At 49.1% G+C, this 10,450-nt stretch overlaps 4 protein-coding genes across 12 annotated transcripts in view; 2 read left to right on the top strand and 2 right to left on the bottom strand.

Annotated features, from left to right (window-relative positions):
* LOC108165951 (putative mediator of RNA polymerase II transcription subunit 12) overlaps positions 1-478 on the bottom strand; it is a 1,026-nt gene extending 548 nt beyond the window's left edge. The window contains exon 1 of the mRNA XM_017303273.1: positions 35-478. Within this exon, the coding sequence (XP_017158762.1) occupies positions 35-324 (290 nt within the window). The 5' untranslated portion in view covers positions 325-478. The remainder of the gene's footprint in view (positions 1-34) is intronic.
* LOC103460355 (E3 ubiquitin-protein ligase RNF182) overlaps positions 1-3,747 on the top strand; it is a 5,626-nt gene extending 1,879 nt beyond the window's left edge. Inside the window, exons 2-8 of one of the 4 annotated variants that reach the window (XM_017303270.1) lie at positions 416-489; positions 563-668; positions 773-926; positions 996-1,063; positions 1,157-1,286; positions 1,533-1,777; positions 2,483-3,747. In XM_017303270.1, the coding sequence (XP_017158759.1) occupies positions 621-668; positions 773-926; positions 996-1,063; positions 1,157-1,286; positions 1,533-1,777; positions 2,483-2,659 (822 nt within the window). In that variant the 5' untranslated portion in view covers positions 416-489; positions 563-620 and the 3' untranslated portion in view covers positions 2,660-3,747. The remainder of the gene's footprint in view (positions 1-415; positions 490-562; positions 669-772; positions 927-995; positions 1,064-1,156; positions 1,287-1,532; positions 1,778-2,482) is intronic. The other 3 variants (XM_017303269.1, XM_017303271.1, XM_008402472.2) reach the window with 3 other exon arrangements.
* An 88-nt stretch (positions 3,748-3,835) lies between these two features.
* Positions 3,836-6,985, top strand: LOC103460353 (regulator of G-protein signaling 9-binding protein). Of its 3 annotated transcripts, none has more exons than XM_008402470.2 (5): positions 3,836-4,042; positions 5,003-5,234; positions 5,409-5,654; positions 6,272-6,414; positions 6,487-6,985. In XM_008402470.2, exons 2-5 carry the CDS (start codon positions 5,030-5,032, stop codon positions 6,664-6,666), a joined length of 774 nt encoding a protein of 257 aa, XP_008400692.1. In that variant the 5' UTR covers positions 3,836-4,042; positions 5,003-5,029; the 3' UTR covers positions 6,667-6,985. The 3 variants fall into 3 exon arrangements, with proteins under 3 accessions (XP_008400692.1, XP_008400691.1, XP_008400690.1); XM_008402469.2 differs by having other exon boundaries at positions 3,836-4,056; XM_008402468.2 differs by having other exon boundaries at positions 3,836-5,234.
* An 88-nt stretch (positions 6,986-7,073) lies between these two features.
* The window catches only part of LOC103460352 (ubiquitin-conjugating enzyme E2C), a 4,898-nt gene continuing 1,521 nt past the window's right edge, over positions 7,074-10,450 (bottom strand). Inside the window, exons 2-7 of one of the 4 annotated variants that reach the window (XM_017303272.1) lie at positions 10,028-10,153; positions 9,265-9,292; positions 8,601-8,687; positions 8,329-8,533; positions 8,201-8,260; positions 7,074-7,191 (exon numbers count right to left, since the gene is read on the bottom strand). In XM_017303272.1, coding sequence (XP_017158761.1) covers positions 7,154-7,191; positions 8,201-8,260; positions 8,329-8,533; positions 8,601-8,687; positions 9,265-9,292; positions 10,028-10,134 — 525 coding nt within the window. In that variant the 5' untranslated portion in view covers positions 10,135-10,153 and the 3' untranslated portion in view covers positions 7,074-7,153. Of the gene's footprint in view, positions 7,192-7,232; positions 7,356-8,200; positions 8,261-8,328; positions 8,534-8,600; positions 8,688-9,264; positions 9,293-10,027; positions 10,158-10,450 lie in introns of those variants that run through there. The other 3 variants (XM_008402464.2, XM_008402465.2, XM_008402467.2) reach the window with 3 other exon arrangements.

Here is a 10,450-nt window from a genome sequence, read left to right as displayed (position 1 = left end):
ATAGTTCTGTGTCAGATGGTTCCGGATCAGATAGTTCTGGGTCAGATGGTTCCGGATCGGATGGTTCTGGATCAGATGGTTCTGGGTCGGATGGTTCTGGATCAGATGGTTCTGGATCAGATAGTTCTGGGTCAGATGGTTCTGGGTCGGATGGTTCTGGATCAGATGGTTCTGGATCAGATAGTTCTGGGTCAGATGGTTCTGGGTCGGATGGTTCCGGATCAGATGGTTCTGGACCATCTGGGTCGGATGGTTCTGGGTCGGATGGTTCTGGATCGGATGGTTCTGTGTCAGATGGTTCCGGATCAGATGGTTCTGGACCATCTGGGTCGGATGGTTTTGGGTCAGTTGGTTCTGGTCGGTTCTGGTTCCTTCAGATGTCGGTTCTGGTTCTGACCCGGTTGTTTCTCCAAAGTGTGGCAGATTCCAGTTGAACGTGAATCCTCCTCCCCCTGCAGACCCCCTGCGGTTCCCACAGGTAGATTACAGGTGTGTCTCTGATCGTGTCACCTGGAGGGCGGGCCATGAGACACCTGTCTCTGTCTCACATGTGTCTCCCTAGATGGACGTCTGTCCTCCTGGTTGGACGGATGGACTCTGACTGATCAGCCACCAACAAGATGAACCGGCTGGTGGAGGCGGAGCTTGGCCAGGAGATTGAGGGCAAGGTGAGATTTCCCATCATCCCTTGCTTCTGGAGCCCGTCTCTGGGTCGTCCTCCAGCCGTCGTGGTGCGTTCAGGGACCGGCAGCCTGTTGCGTGTTGTGTGCAGGTCCAGACCTGGGCTCAGTCTCTGGTCTACACCGTGGAGGAGCTGGAGTGTAAGATCTGCTACAACCGGTACGACACCCGGAGCCGGAAACCCAAACTGCTGGGCTGCCTGCACCGCGTCTGCGCCAAGTGTCTCAGGAAGATGGTGGACATGGGTGAGTCCACCTGCCAGGTGTGCTGCTGCTCCGTCACAGAGCTGCTGTGAGCTGTCGTCCTGCTTTCAGGAGACGCTTCGCCCACCGTCATCAGCTGCCCGTTCTGCCGCCACGAGACCTTCGTCCCCGATGAGGAGGTGAGACGGGTGTCAGGACGGGAGCAGGAAGTGGAGGACTGTCCACCACTCCAGTCCACGTTGGGACTCTGTCTCCTTGTTCCGTGTTTCCAGGTGTGGCTGATGGAAGATGACCGACACATCATGGCGGTTCTGTCCTGTCAGGACCGAGTCCAGCAGGACGGATCAGCAGTTAAAGATGGCGGCAGTTCAGAGGTGGTGTTGAGTCCCACTGCTCTGAAAGGTCAGTCTGTCTCTGTCTGTCTCTGTCTCTCAGTCTGTCTCTGTCTCTCAGTCTGTCTCTGTCTGTCTCTGTNTGTCTCTGTGTCTCAGTCTGTCTCTGTCTGTCTCTGTGTCTCAGTCTGTCTCTGTGTCTCAGTCTGTCTCTATGTCTCAGTCTGTCTCTGTGTCTCAGTCTGTCTCTGTGTCTCAGTCTGTCTCTGTCTCTCTGTCTGTCTCTGTGTCTCTGGTCTGACTCTCCGCTCTGCAGCAGCAGCAGCCGCGGGGACGGACGCGTCCCTCCGGTCCTCAGACTGCCTGGTCATCACCATCATGCAGCTGCCGGACGACTCCCCGTCCCCGTCCCCGTCCCCGTCCTCGGTCAGCATGATCAATGTGGTCGGTCTGTACCGGCCGCCCAGCCTGGACTCGCTGCCCTGCAGCTTTCCGTCTCAGAAGTGTCGCGCCTGGACGTCCCGCAGCTTCCCACGCTGCCTGCTGGGGGCGCTGTGCATGGTCAGTGACGCGCTAAGCTAGCGCTAAGCTAGCGCTAAGCTAGCGCTAAGCTAGCACTAAGCTAGCACCGTCACTAACTAGTAGGGCCACTAAAACAGTTAACCAGATTGATCAATAATTGTCAGTTCATTTAATAATTGATTAATCGTTTACAGATTAAATTAAAGGTAATTTGAACAAAACATTCTGTACAAAAAATATAAACATTTTACATTTCAGATTAAAAGCCTGTAGAAGTTTTCATGATAAACGATGATATTGTTGTTTTCAGATCATTTCCAGTGATATAACAGAAATGACATCATAATTATTCTGAAAGATCAATAAACTTAAAATGTTAATGGACATTTTAAAACAACAGAAACAATAAATAAAATGAATTATAAAGTTTGGACTCAAAAAAACCTTCAGACTGACGACTTTGGTAGAAAGAAAAACAATAAATCATGCAAACGGTAATTATTGTTTTAGTTTATCATTATTGATCTATTGATTATTGTGAGACTAGATGTGAAAACAAAGCACAGATTTAAGTTGTTTAATCTTCATTGGTATTAATTTCGTCGTTTTATTGAGTTTTTCATTCTTTACTGCACTTTAAGCGTTTTATAAATAAAACTGACGATTATGATGATAAACACAGAATACTTCACACGTTGTTTCTGCGTGAAAAGTAAGGCTCAGGTGTGTGACCTCTGACCCCAGGTGTACTTCAGCTCGCTGCCTCTGGGGATCTACCTGCTGATGATGGGCCAGCTGCTGCTGGGCGTGGTTCTGGTCAGCCTGGTGCCGTCCACGCTGCTGCTGCTCGTTCTCTACGGATTCTGCCAGTGCATCTGCCACGAGGTGAGGGAGGCGATCGCTGCGCGCAGGCTGCCATGACGATAACAAAGGCTGCTGCCATGGCAACGAGGACACCAGAGCGGCGAAGCCACAGAAACACAAGACCTGAACTCTCAGCTGATTCCTGATTGGTGGAGGCGGTAAAGGCCCCGCCTCTTTTGAGCACCAGCATCACTTTCTTGGCCAAAACAGAGACGGACCAGAAGTTTCATCCTCACAGCCAGAGAGGGACGGGCTGGAAACTCCTGTTAGCATGTTGCTAATAACATGCTCTGTAACAATCTGTATGTAAATATGTAATTCTGTTTGTCAGTGAACCTCCTGACCACCAGGAATATTCCCAGTTTAACAAAATAACCCAAACATTGGAGACATGCTAGCCTAGCCTAGCACGTAGACTGGTGAAAATGGATGTTAGGCTAATGTAGCGCAAACACAAGAAATGTTGGTAAATGCTATGGGTTAGGACTGAGTTAGCATAAGGACAGTAATAACAGGAAAGCATTAGCATAGCTTAGCACAAGAATGGTAAACAGAGAGAATGTGTTGAATTTAGCAAAAAGACAGAGAAAGGGTTAACCTAGCTTAGCAAAATACTGGAAATTAAGGTAAAGTATTACCATAGCTTAGCATAAAAAGTAGGAATTAAGTGTTTTTCCATCTTTGCAAAATGATTGTAAGTGAAAGTGTTATGCTAGCTCAGTATTAAAACAAAGCAAAGTGCAAGTGCTAGCTTAGCTTAGCAAAATAACTGGAAGGGAAAGTGTTAGCCTAGCTTAGCATGAAAAGTGAAAAATGTTAGCCATGGACAAAGATAAGAAACAAAGTTGGGTAATTTCTGTTTTCTCCTAACATGATGCTAAATTCAGTTCTGTTGTCCGTCTCTGACTTCGCTACCGTTTCCAGTATTTGTGCTAAGCTAACTGTATTTTTGCTGAACCGATTATCCGCTGAAGCTCTGCAGATAATCGGTTTAATTTCCTGTCAAAGTGCCAATGTTTGACTTGATCACTAATCAATAGTGTGTTAATCATGTGGCGATTTGGACCTCCTGCCACTTCCTGTCCGTGTCGCATGCGGACTGCCGACTTTTGTAGAAACTAATAAATGTAACGGAGACAAAACCAGTTGGATTTGTTTCAGGTTTTGCAGCTGAGCTTTTCTAGCTGGAACAGAAAACATGACTCACTGGGTGATGTAACCAGTTTACGCTGCGTCTCCTCAATGGAAACACCGAACCTGTTCCCTGTTCCACCTGGACAGGTGAGGCTGAGGGGGGCGGGCCTCTGGGAGCCCACAGCCATCCGCACTCAGCTGTTCTACCTGCTAATTAAAAACACAAACTGCTCCCTGTGGAGCAGCAGGAGCTGAGTGATTTCAGAAACCTGCGTCCAGCGCAGAGGAAGGTGGGAGCAGCAGCAGGTGAGACGCTTCAGGTAAATCTCTCAACATGTCTTTAATAATAACGTTGTGAATTATTTAATAGAAGAGCAATTCATCAGGTAGCAGCATGGAGGTTCAGTCTGATGAAGTTTTTACATTGATCTATCAGAGAACCAAATGTTTCAGTAACATTCTTAATTATGTGCTTTTCACTCAACTTTGCTACTTTTCTAACTCATAATGTCAGTTATTTTTATAAACTCAGCCTGTTGACCCTCCTGTTTCCACTCAGCTTACAGGACGGTGAAGTTATGATGTGACTCATAATATCTGACAGGTTGGACTGGTTTCCAGTCCACTCAGAATTTATGAGTATAAATTTGTTGCACCAAAATGTCAAGTACATTTTTAGATTTAATTTTTAGAGTGTACATTCCTTTTGATTTATTCCGTTTAAACCTCTAACTCTGGTTGAAATTAAAGATTTAAATACATTTCTCACCAGTAAAATAAAATACAGTCGTTATTAATGCAAGGAAAGAACGTGCAGAGCTGACCGGCTCCGAGCCGATCTCAGACAGAATCAGTTCAGTTCATGTTCAGATGTAAAAGCTCCTCTCGGTTCTGCGGTTCTGCGGTCTGGATTCCAGCGGCTCGTTCATTAGCGAACCGTCAGAAGGGAAACGTGACGACGGACAGACGGCCTGCAGGTTCCGAGGAGAACCGGGCCTGGACCGCTGTGTGCCGCCACCTGGCGGTCAAACGTCCGCCGGTCACCAGTGGCGCCGCCAGCGGACCGGGGGCCTCGACCCCACCGCAATCCTGGTGGCCCCCAGAGAACCATCTGGCCACCATTTTGAAAACTTTCTGGAGGCGCCAGCGGTGATCACCATCAATCAGAACCAGAACCAGAACCAGAACCAGAATGTTTTCTATCTAAACCGGACTGAACCCAAACTAAAGCTCACCGCTGACCCCTGACCTCTGATGACATCACAGGCCGACACTGAGCTCCGATTGGCTGTCATGAGTCGGTGGCGTCGTTCGGTGGACGAGCTGACGGCGGGACGGCGGCGGCAGCAGGCGGAGTGTGAGCGGGCTCAGAACGCGCTGAGCCGCGTCACTTCCTGCTTCCAGCAACTGGCGGCGTCGCTGGGAAGTTCAGCCGACAGCAGCTTCCTGCGGGAGGAGATGGACGAGACGAGAGCGCTGGCTCACCGGATCTGCTCAGGTAACACCTGTCCCGCTGGACTCACCTGTTCCGTCGGTCCCGCTGGACTCACCTGTCCCGCCGGACTCACCTGTCCCGCTGGACTCACCTGTCCTGCTGGACTCACCTGTCCCGCTGGACTCACCTGTCCTGCTGGACTCACCTGTCCCCCTGGACTCACCTGTCCCTCTGCAGGTCTGTCTCGCCGCCTGCTGCGCCTGCTGTCAGCCTGTGACTCCGCCCCCGTTGCCTGTGACTCCGCCCCCGTTGCCTGTGACTCCGCCCCCGTTGCCGTGGACGACAGACATGCTGCAGAACGGCTCTGGGTTCTCTTCCTGTCTGCAGTAGAGAACTTCCTGTCTGACCTCCGGAGGGCCAAAGACCTGATTGGTCAGTTCCCTCTGACGCAGCGCTCCAGCAGACGCTCACTGGTGAACACAGGTGAGTTGTTGGCTCCGCCCTCCTGCGTCTGATTGACGGATTTTAGAAATGAATTGAATTTGGTTTATGAAGATTTAATTTGTGGAAAACATTTTTAGCTGCTCTCCTCGTGTTTCTGTGGGTCAGTGACGTCATCGCCCAGGGCGGCCATCTTGTTTGATAAATGTCTGATTGGCCTTTGAATTCAGGTCAACTTTAAGACGGAATATTAGGACTAATTTATTTTATTTTTTTCTTTTAAACTCGAGAATAAAGTTGTAAAAATTAAACACAAAAAATCAAAAGGATAAATGTTGAGCATCTTGTGAAGTTATAAGTTTTACAGGTGAGGAAAAGCTTCATGTTTTAACACTTTAGTGATAATTATTAGTGAAGATCTTTTTCTTAATTTTAAAATGTTCTTCTGGTAAGATTGCATTTTTATTCTGCTAATATTATGATTTTAATAATCCATCTTAAAACTCACAGAAAGGATTGAATAAAATCCACTTTTAAAAATATTTTCTGTAATTTAAAAAAAATAAATTAAAATCGGATCAAGTTCCTGAAGTGACCTGCGGGGTTCTGCCTCTAGAGGGCAGACTGGAGCATCCTCTTCTTCTGCCGTTTCCTCTCAGGATGTACCGATGGCCCAGTGGGTCTGGCGGCCCGGGTGGCGCTGGTCCAAATCCCCTGGCTGGTTCTGGAGGAAGAGCCCAGTCCAGATCTGACCAATCACATTGCGAGCCTGGAGGCCCAGCTGGGTGAGCTGCAGCAGAGGGTGAGTCCACCTCCAGAACCTCAGCAGAACCGGGTTCAGCAGAACTGGGCTCAGCTCTCTCTGGTTCTGCAGGTCCCAGTGGCGTTCTGGTCAGTGGAGTCGACCCAGCCGGCGTGGGCCGAGGTTCTGAGCGACGCCGAGGATCCGGAGGAAAGCCTGGAGGACCTGATGGAGGTGGAGGTGGCGTCCAGCGGCGGTGGCAGCATCAGGCTGCCCGCCTGCTGCCAGGGAACCTGCTGCTGGGTCGGATAGGCCCGGATCGGTTCTGCTGGGCCAACAGAAATCTTGACCCAGAACGTAGCACAGGATTAGAATCATGAGAAAATTATTGCACAGAAAGTTGAGTGGAAGGAAGAAGTGTCCATCCATTCAGTCTGATGGAGCAGACGACCATGATCTGGGTCAACAGGTGATGTGCTGGTTCTGTCGGGTCCAGAGTTAACGCGTCTACCAGAACCTTTAGTCCTCATGAAGGTTCTGCAGCACAAAATCCGTTTTATCGATGTGAACATTTCAGTTTGAGACGCTGCATGTTGGGCTTCCATCCACAATCAGGAAATATTTCACTTTATGAGGAACAAATTAAACCCCAGCAGGGAGAAAACGGCTCCATGCGACTCCGGTTCTGGTTCCGGTTCTGATGTAGACACAGAGTCTGGTTTGATTAAGAACCTGATTCTTTATTAACACAAAGGCGAACAAACATAAAAATATGATACAGTCAGACAGAGAAGCTGCTTCACTGCTGGAACGTGGCGTGGAGGTGAGCCCGGAAGGCTGCAAGAGAAACAACAGCTCCCATCATGCACTGCGTCAAGACTGAGCTCCCATCATGCACTGCGTCAAGACTGAGCTCCCATCATGCACTGCGTCAAGACTGAGCTCCCATCATGCACTGCAGAGTAACCTGCTCCTCTGAAGGTCACTTCAGGGTCATTCTGCTGCCAAAAGCAGATTATAAAGATATTTCTGATGTTGAAATGTGTTGAATACAAAACTCTGAATAATCCCTCATGTTCAGAGAAACTAATCATTTCAATACTTCTGAAAACTGATTTTATGGCAAAAATACACATTAAAATAATTTATCAATATTTGACTAACAGACATGATTTTTTTTAACATCCGTTTTGTGCAGCTAAAAGTTAGTTTGGTATAAAGTGGAGCTAAAAGTTCAGGACAATATGGCTGATATAAAAACTACTGTCTGATGCTACATGTGGAAAATAAAGACTGATGGAACCAAAACGTCTTTTTTAAATAAACTGAATGTTGAGACTTTATGATTCATCAGTTTTCTCCTCTAGTCTAATAATAATGAGTTTCTATTCCCACAAATAAACTCAAGATATTTCATAAATGTGGAAATTTGTCTCATTTTGTTTTACTTTCCTCATTTTGATTCTTTTTTCTGCTCAGTTTATATCAAACCTTTTTATTACTAAAGTTCCTCGTCAGAAAAAACTAAACGGTGCCATAAACCCGCCTTTCAACTCAAAATGCCGCAGTGAATTGTGGGTAATACGCTTCGCTTAATAGAACCCAAAATGGGTTCTACTGCGACCTTTAACCTTCACATGAGCGAGGGAGGGAGAGGAGATTTGGACCGGGCCAAAATCTGAAATGTGTGGCAGGGAACTGAAGGCAGACTGACGAATCACAGCTCTGATCAGAGATCCTGCCACTGATTGGCTACAGAGGAGCAGCTGATCTGATCAGAGTGATGAACAGAAACGGGTCAGAACACAACTGGGCCGCCCAGAGGTTCTGGTTCTGGTTCGCTTACCATCCTGGTTCTCCCACAGTTCTGCGGCGGCCGTGTTCAGAGGACTGTCATTGTTGGGTTCTGGGCAGAGACAGCAAGTTAGTGGCCCGGTGGAGGGCAATTGGACCTGGTTCTGGCGGTTCTGGTACCTCCCAGCAGGCTCTGGACGGACAGCAGGATGGAGCGGACGTCGTACAGCGCCGACCACTTGTCCTTCAGGATGTCCAGGCAGATGGCGCCCTGATCGTCCACGTTGGGGTGGAAACACGGCGTCACGAACCGGACCCGGGGAGCCTGGTACGGGTAGCCGGCCGGGAAGTCCAGGGACAGCCGGTACCGCAGCCCCTCGTACACCTGGAGGCAGAACCGGGTCAGAACCGGGTCAGGGGAACCAGAAACACAGAGACGGGTGAGTACGCACCGTCCCCTGAGCTCCATCGATGGTTCCGATCCATTTGAAGAGATTATCAGATTCTGGAAACGCCGAGATGCCCTTATCACCCGACATCTGCAGAATCACACGACCCGGGTCAGAGGTCACACGGCAGACAATGCATTAAGTGATCATGTGACCAAGATGAGTCTGAGCATGCTCAGAGTGAAGCGGTGTCAGGTGACCAGCACCAGTTCATCCCCAGTGGTCAGGGTCTGTCCTGCTGGGCCCAATCGGGCCGGTTCTGCTGGGCCTTCAGTGTCTTAATGAACCATGGAGGAATGAACTGGTTCTGGATCATCTGGTGACGACCCGACAGCAGGAACAACTCCGTCCCTCCCTGTTCCTGAGTCTGATTGGATGGTTCTGGTACCGGAACCAGACGAGCTCTTGGTTCGGCTGGTTCCCCCACCAGAACCAAGAGTTCTGATGACATCATCCAGCGATCCAGATAGTGTTCAGAAAGCTCTTCATGTTGGTGTCTGAAGTTCAGAACCAGCAGGACCAGATCTGGACCCGGTTCTGACCAGTCGGTCCACTCTGGGTTTGCTACATTTCTCCTGGGCACCGAACCCATCTATGGCTCCGTTACCATGGTAACAGGCCATCAGTTACTATGGCAACAGAAAAAAGAGTCAGGAAATGGACTCACCATGAGGGTCATCAGCTCCTGCTGCAGCCTGAGGACAGAGACACACATTCAAAAATACTTTACTGGGTCCAATAAACTCTCCTGTAGCAGTCTGTGCTGCACTAAACCTGAAGACCATGGTCAGGATTGGCCACAACTCTCTTGACCGTATGAAGAATCCTTCTATGCATCATCATCTCCAGAGGCTCCACAGCCTCTGGAGCAGAACCAGAACCAGACTCTGGTTCTGCTCTCACCAACAGACAGCAGATCCAAACCCTGAAGGATCTCCTCCTCCTCCGTCTCTGGTGTCCAGTTGAACATCCAGGTTTTTATATTCCTCACCACCTCCACTTCTTCTCCCATGATGGAAATCTGGTTTGACCTTTGACCCTGGTCATTACCTTGTTTTGCTGACATTTTAGATGATTTGACTGTTCCCTCCCAGCTGTCTGCACTCAGCCTTTGTCTGATGAACCTGCAGAGTAATCTGAGTATTGCTGCAGAGGACAGAGGTCGGGCTGAAGTGCAGAGAGAGAGACAGGCGCCCTGTGGAGCTCCTGTGGTTGGACACTCAGTCCTTCAGTCTTACACACCGAACCTGAACCCACAGGATCCAAAACCAGAACTTTTGCAGCAGGTTCTGGACCCGGAACTCGGAGCTACTGGGTCTGCTGCGGGTCATGTTCCTCCGTTACCATGGCAACAAAATGACGTTTCGTTGCTTCTGACTTAGTCGCTCTGCTTATTGAACCGGTTCTGGAGGTTCCGGTTCGGGACTCACCGCTTGGTCACCGAGCCTCTGGCGGCGCTGCTGCCGCTCTCACTGCCCTTCAGGGCGGCCGCGGAGGACGCTGCAGCCGCTGCGGGGTCCATGTTCTGGGAAGCCATGGGTTCTCTTGGTTCGGTTCTTGCTGGGGACAGAGAGAGGGAATGAACCGGTGTTATGCCCAGAAAAGCCCCCCTGCCCAAATTTGCATCCCCTGTCGCGGGAGCGCGCATCGCTCTAAGCTCTCGCATATTGACGAGGAAACGGATAAAAATATGACCGAAGAGGAAATTTTTAAGATATTTGTAACATTATCACGTTTCCTAACCATGTAATCCCTAATACGGTGGGTTTTATTTCGCAAATTATTTGAAATAAATACGGTTTTTACACTTTTATTGACACATATGAATCGAACTTTTTTTCAGTCCGTGTCTG

This window comes from Poecilia reticulata, unplaced genomic scaffold, assembly GCF_000633615.1.
Source record: "Poecilia reticulata strain Guanapo unplaced genomic scaffold, Guppy_female_1.0+MT scaffold_233, whole genome shotgun sequence".
Classification (NCBI taxonomy): Eukaryota; Metazoa; Chordata; class Actinopteri; order Cyprinodontiformes; family Poeciliidae; genus Poecilia; species Poecilia reticulata.
This window is presented reverse-complemented; position numbering and strand designations above follow the sequence as displayed.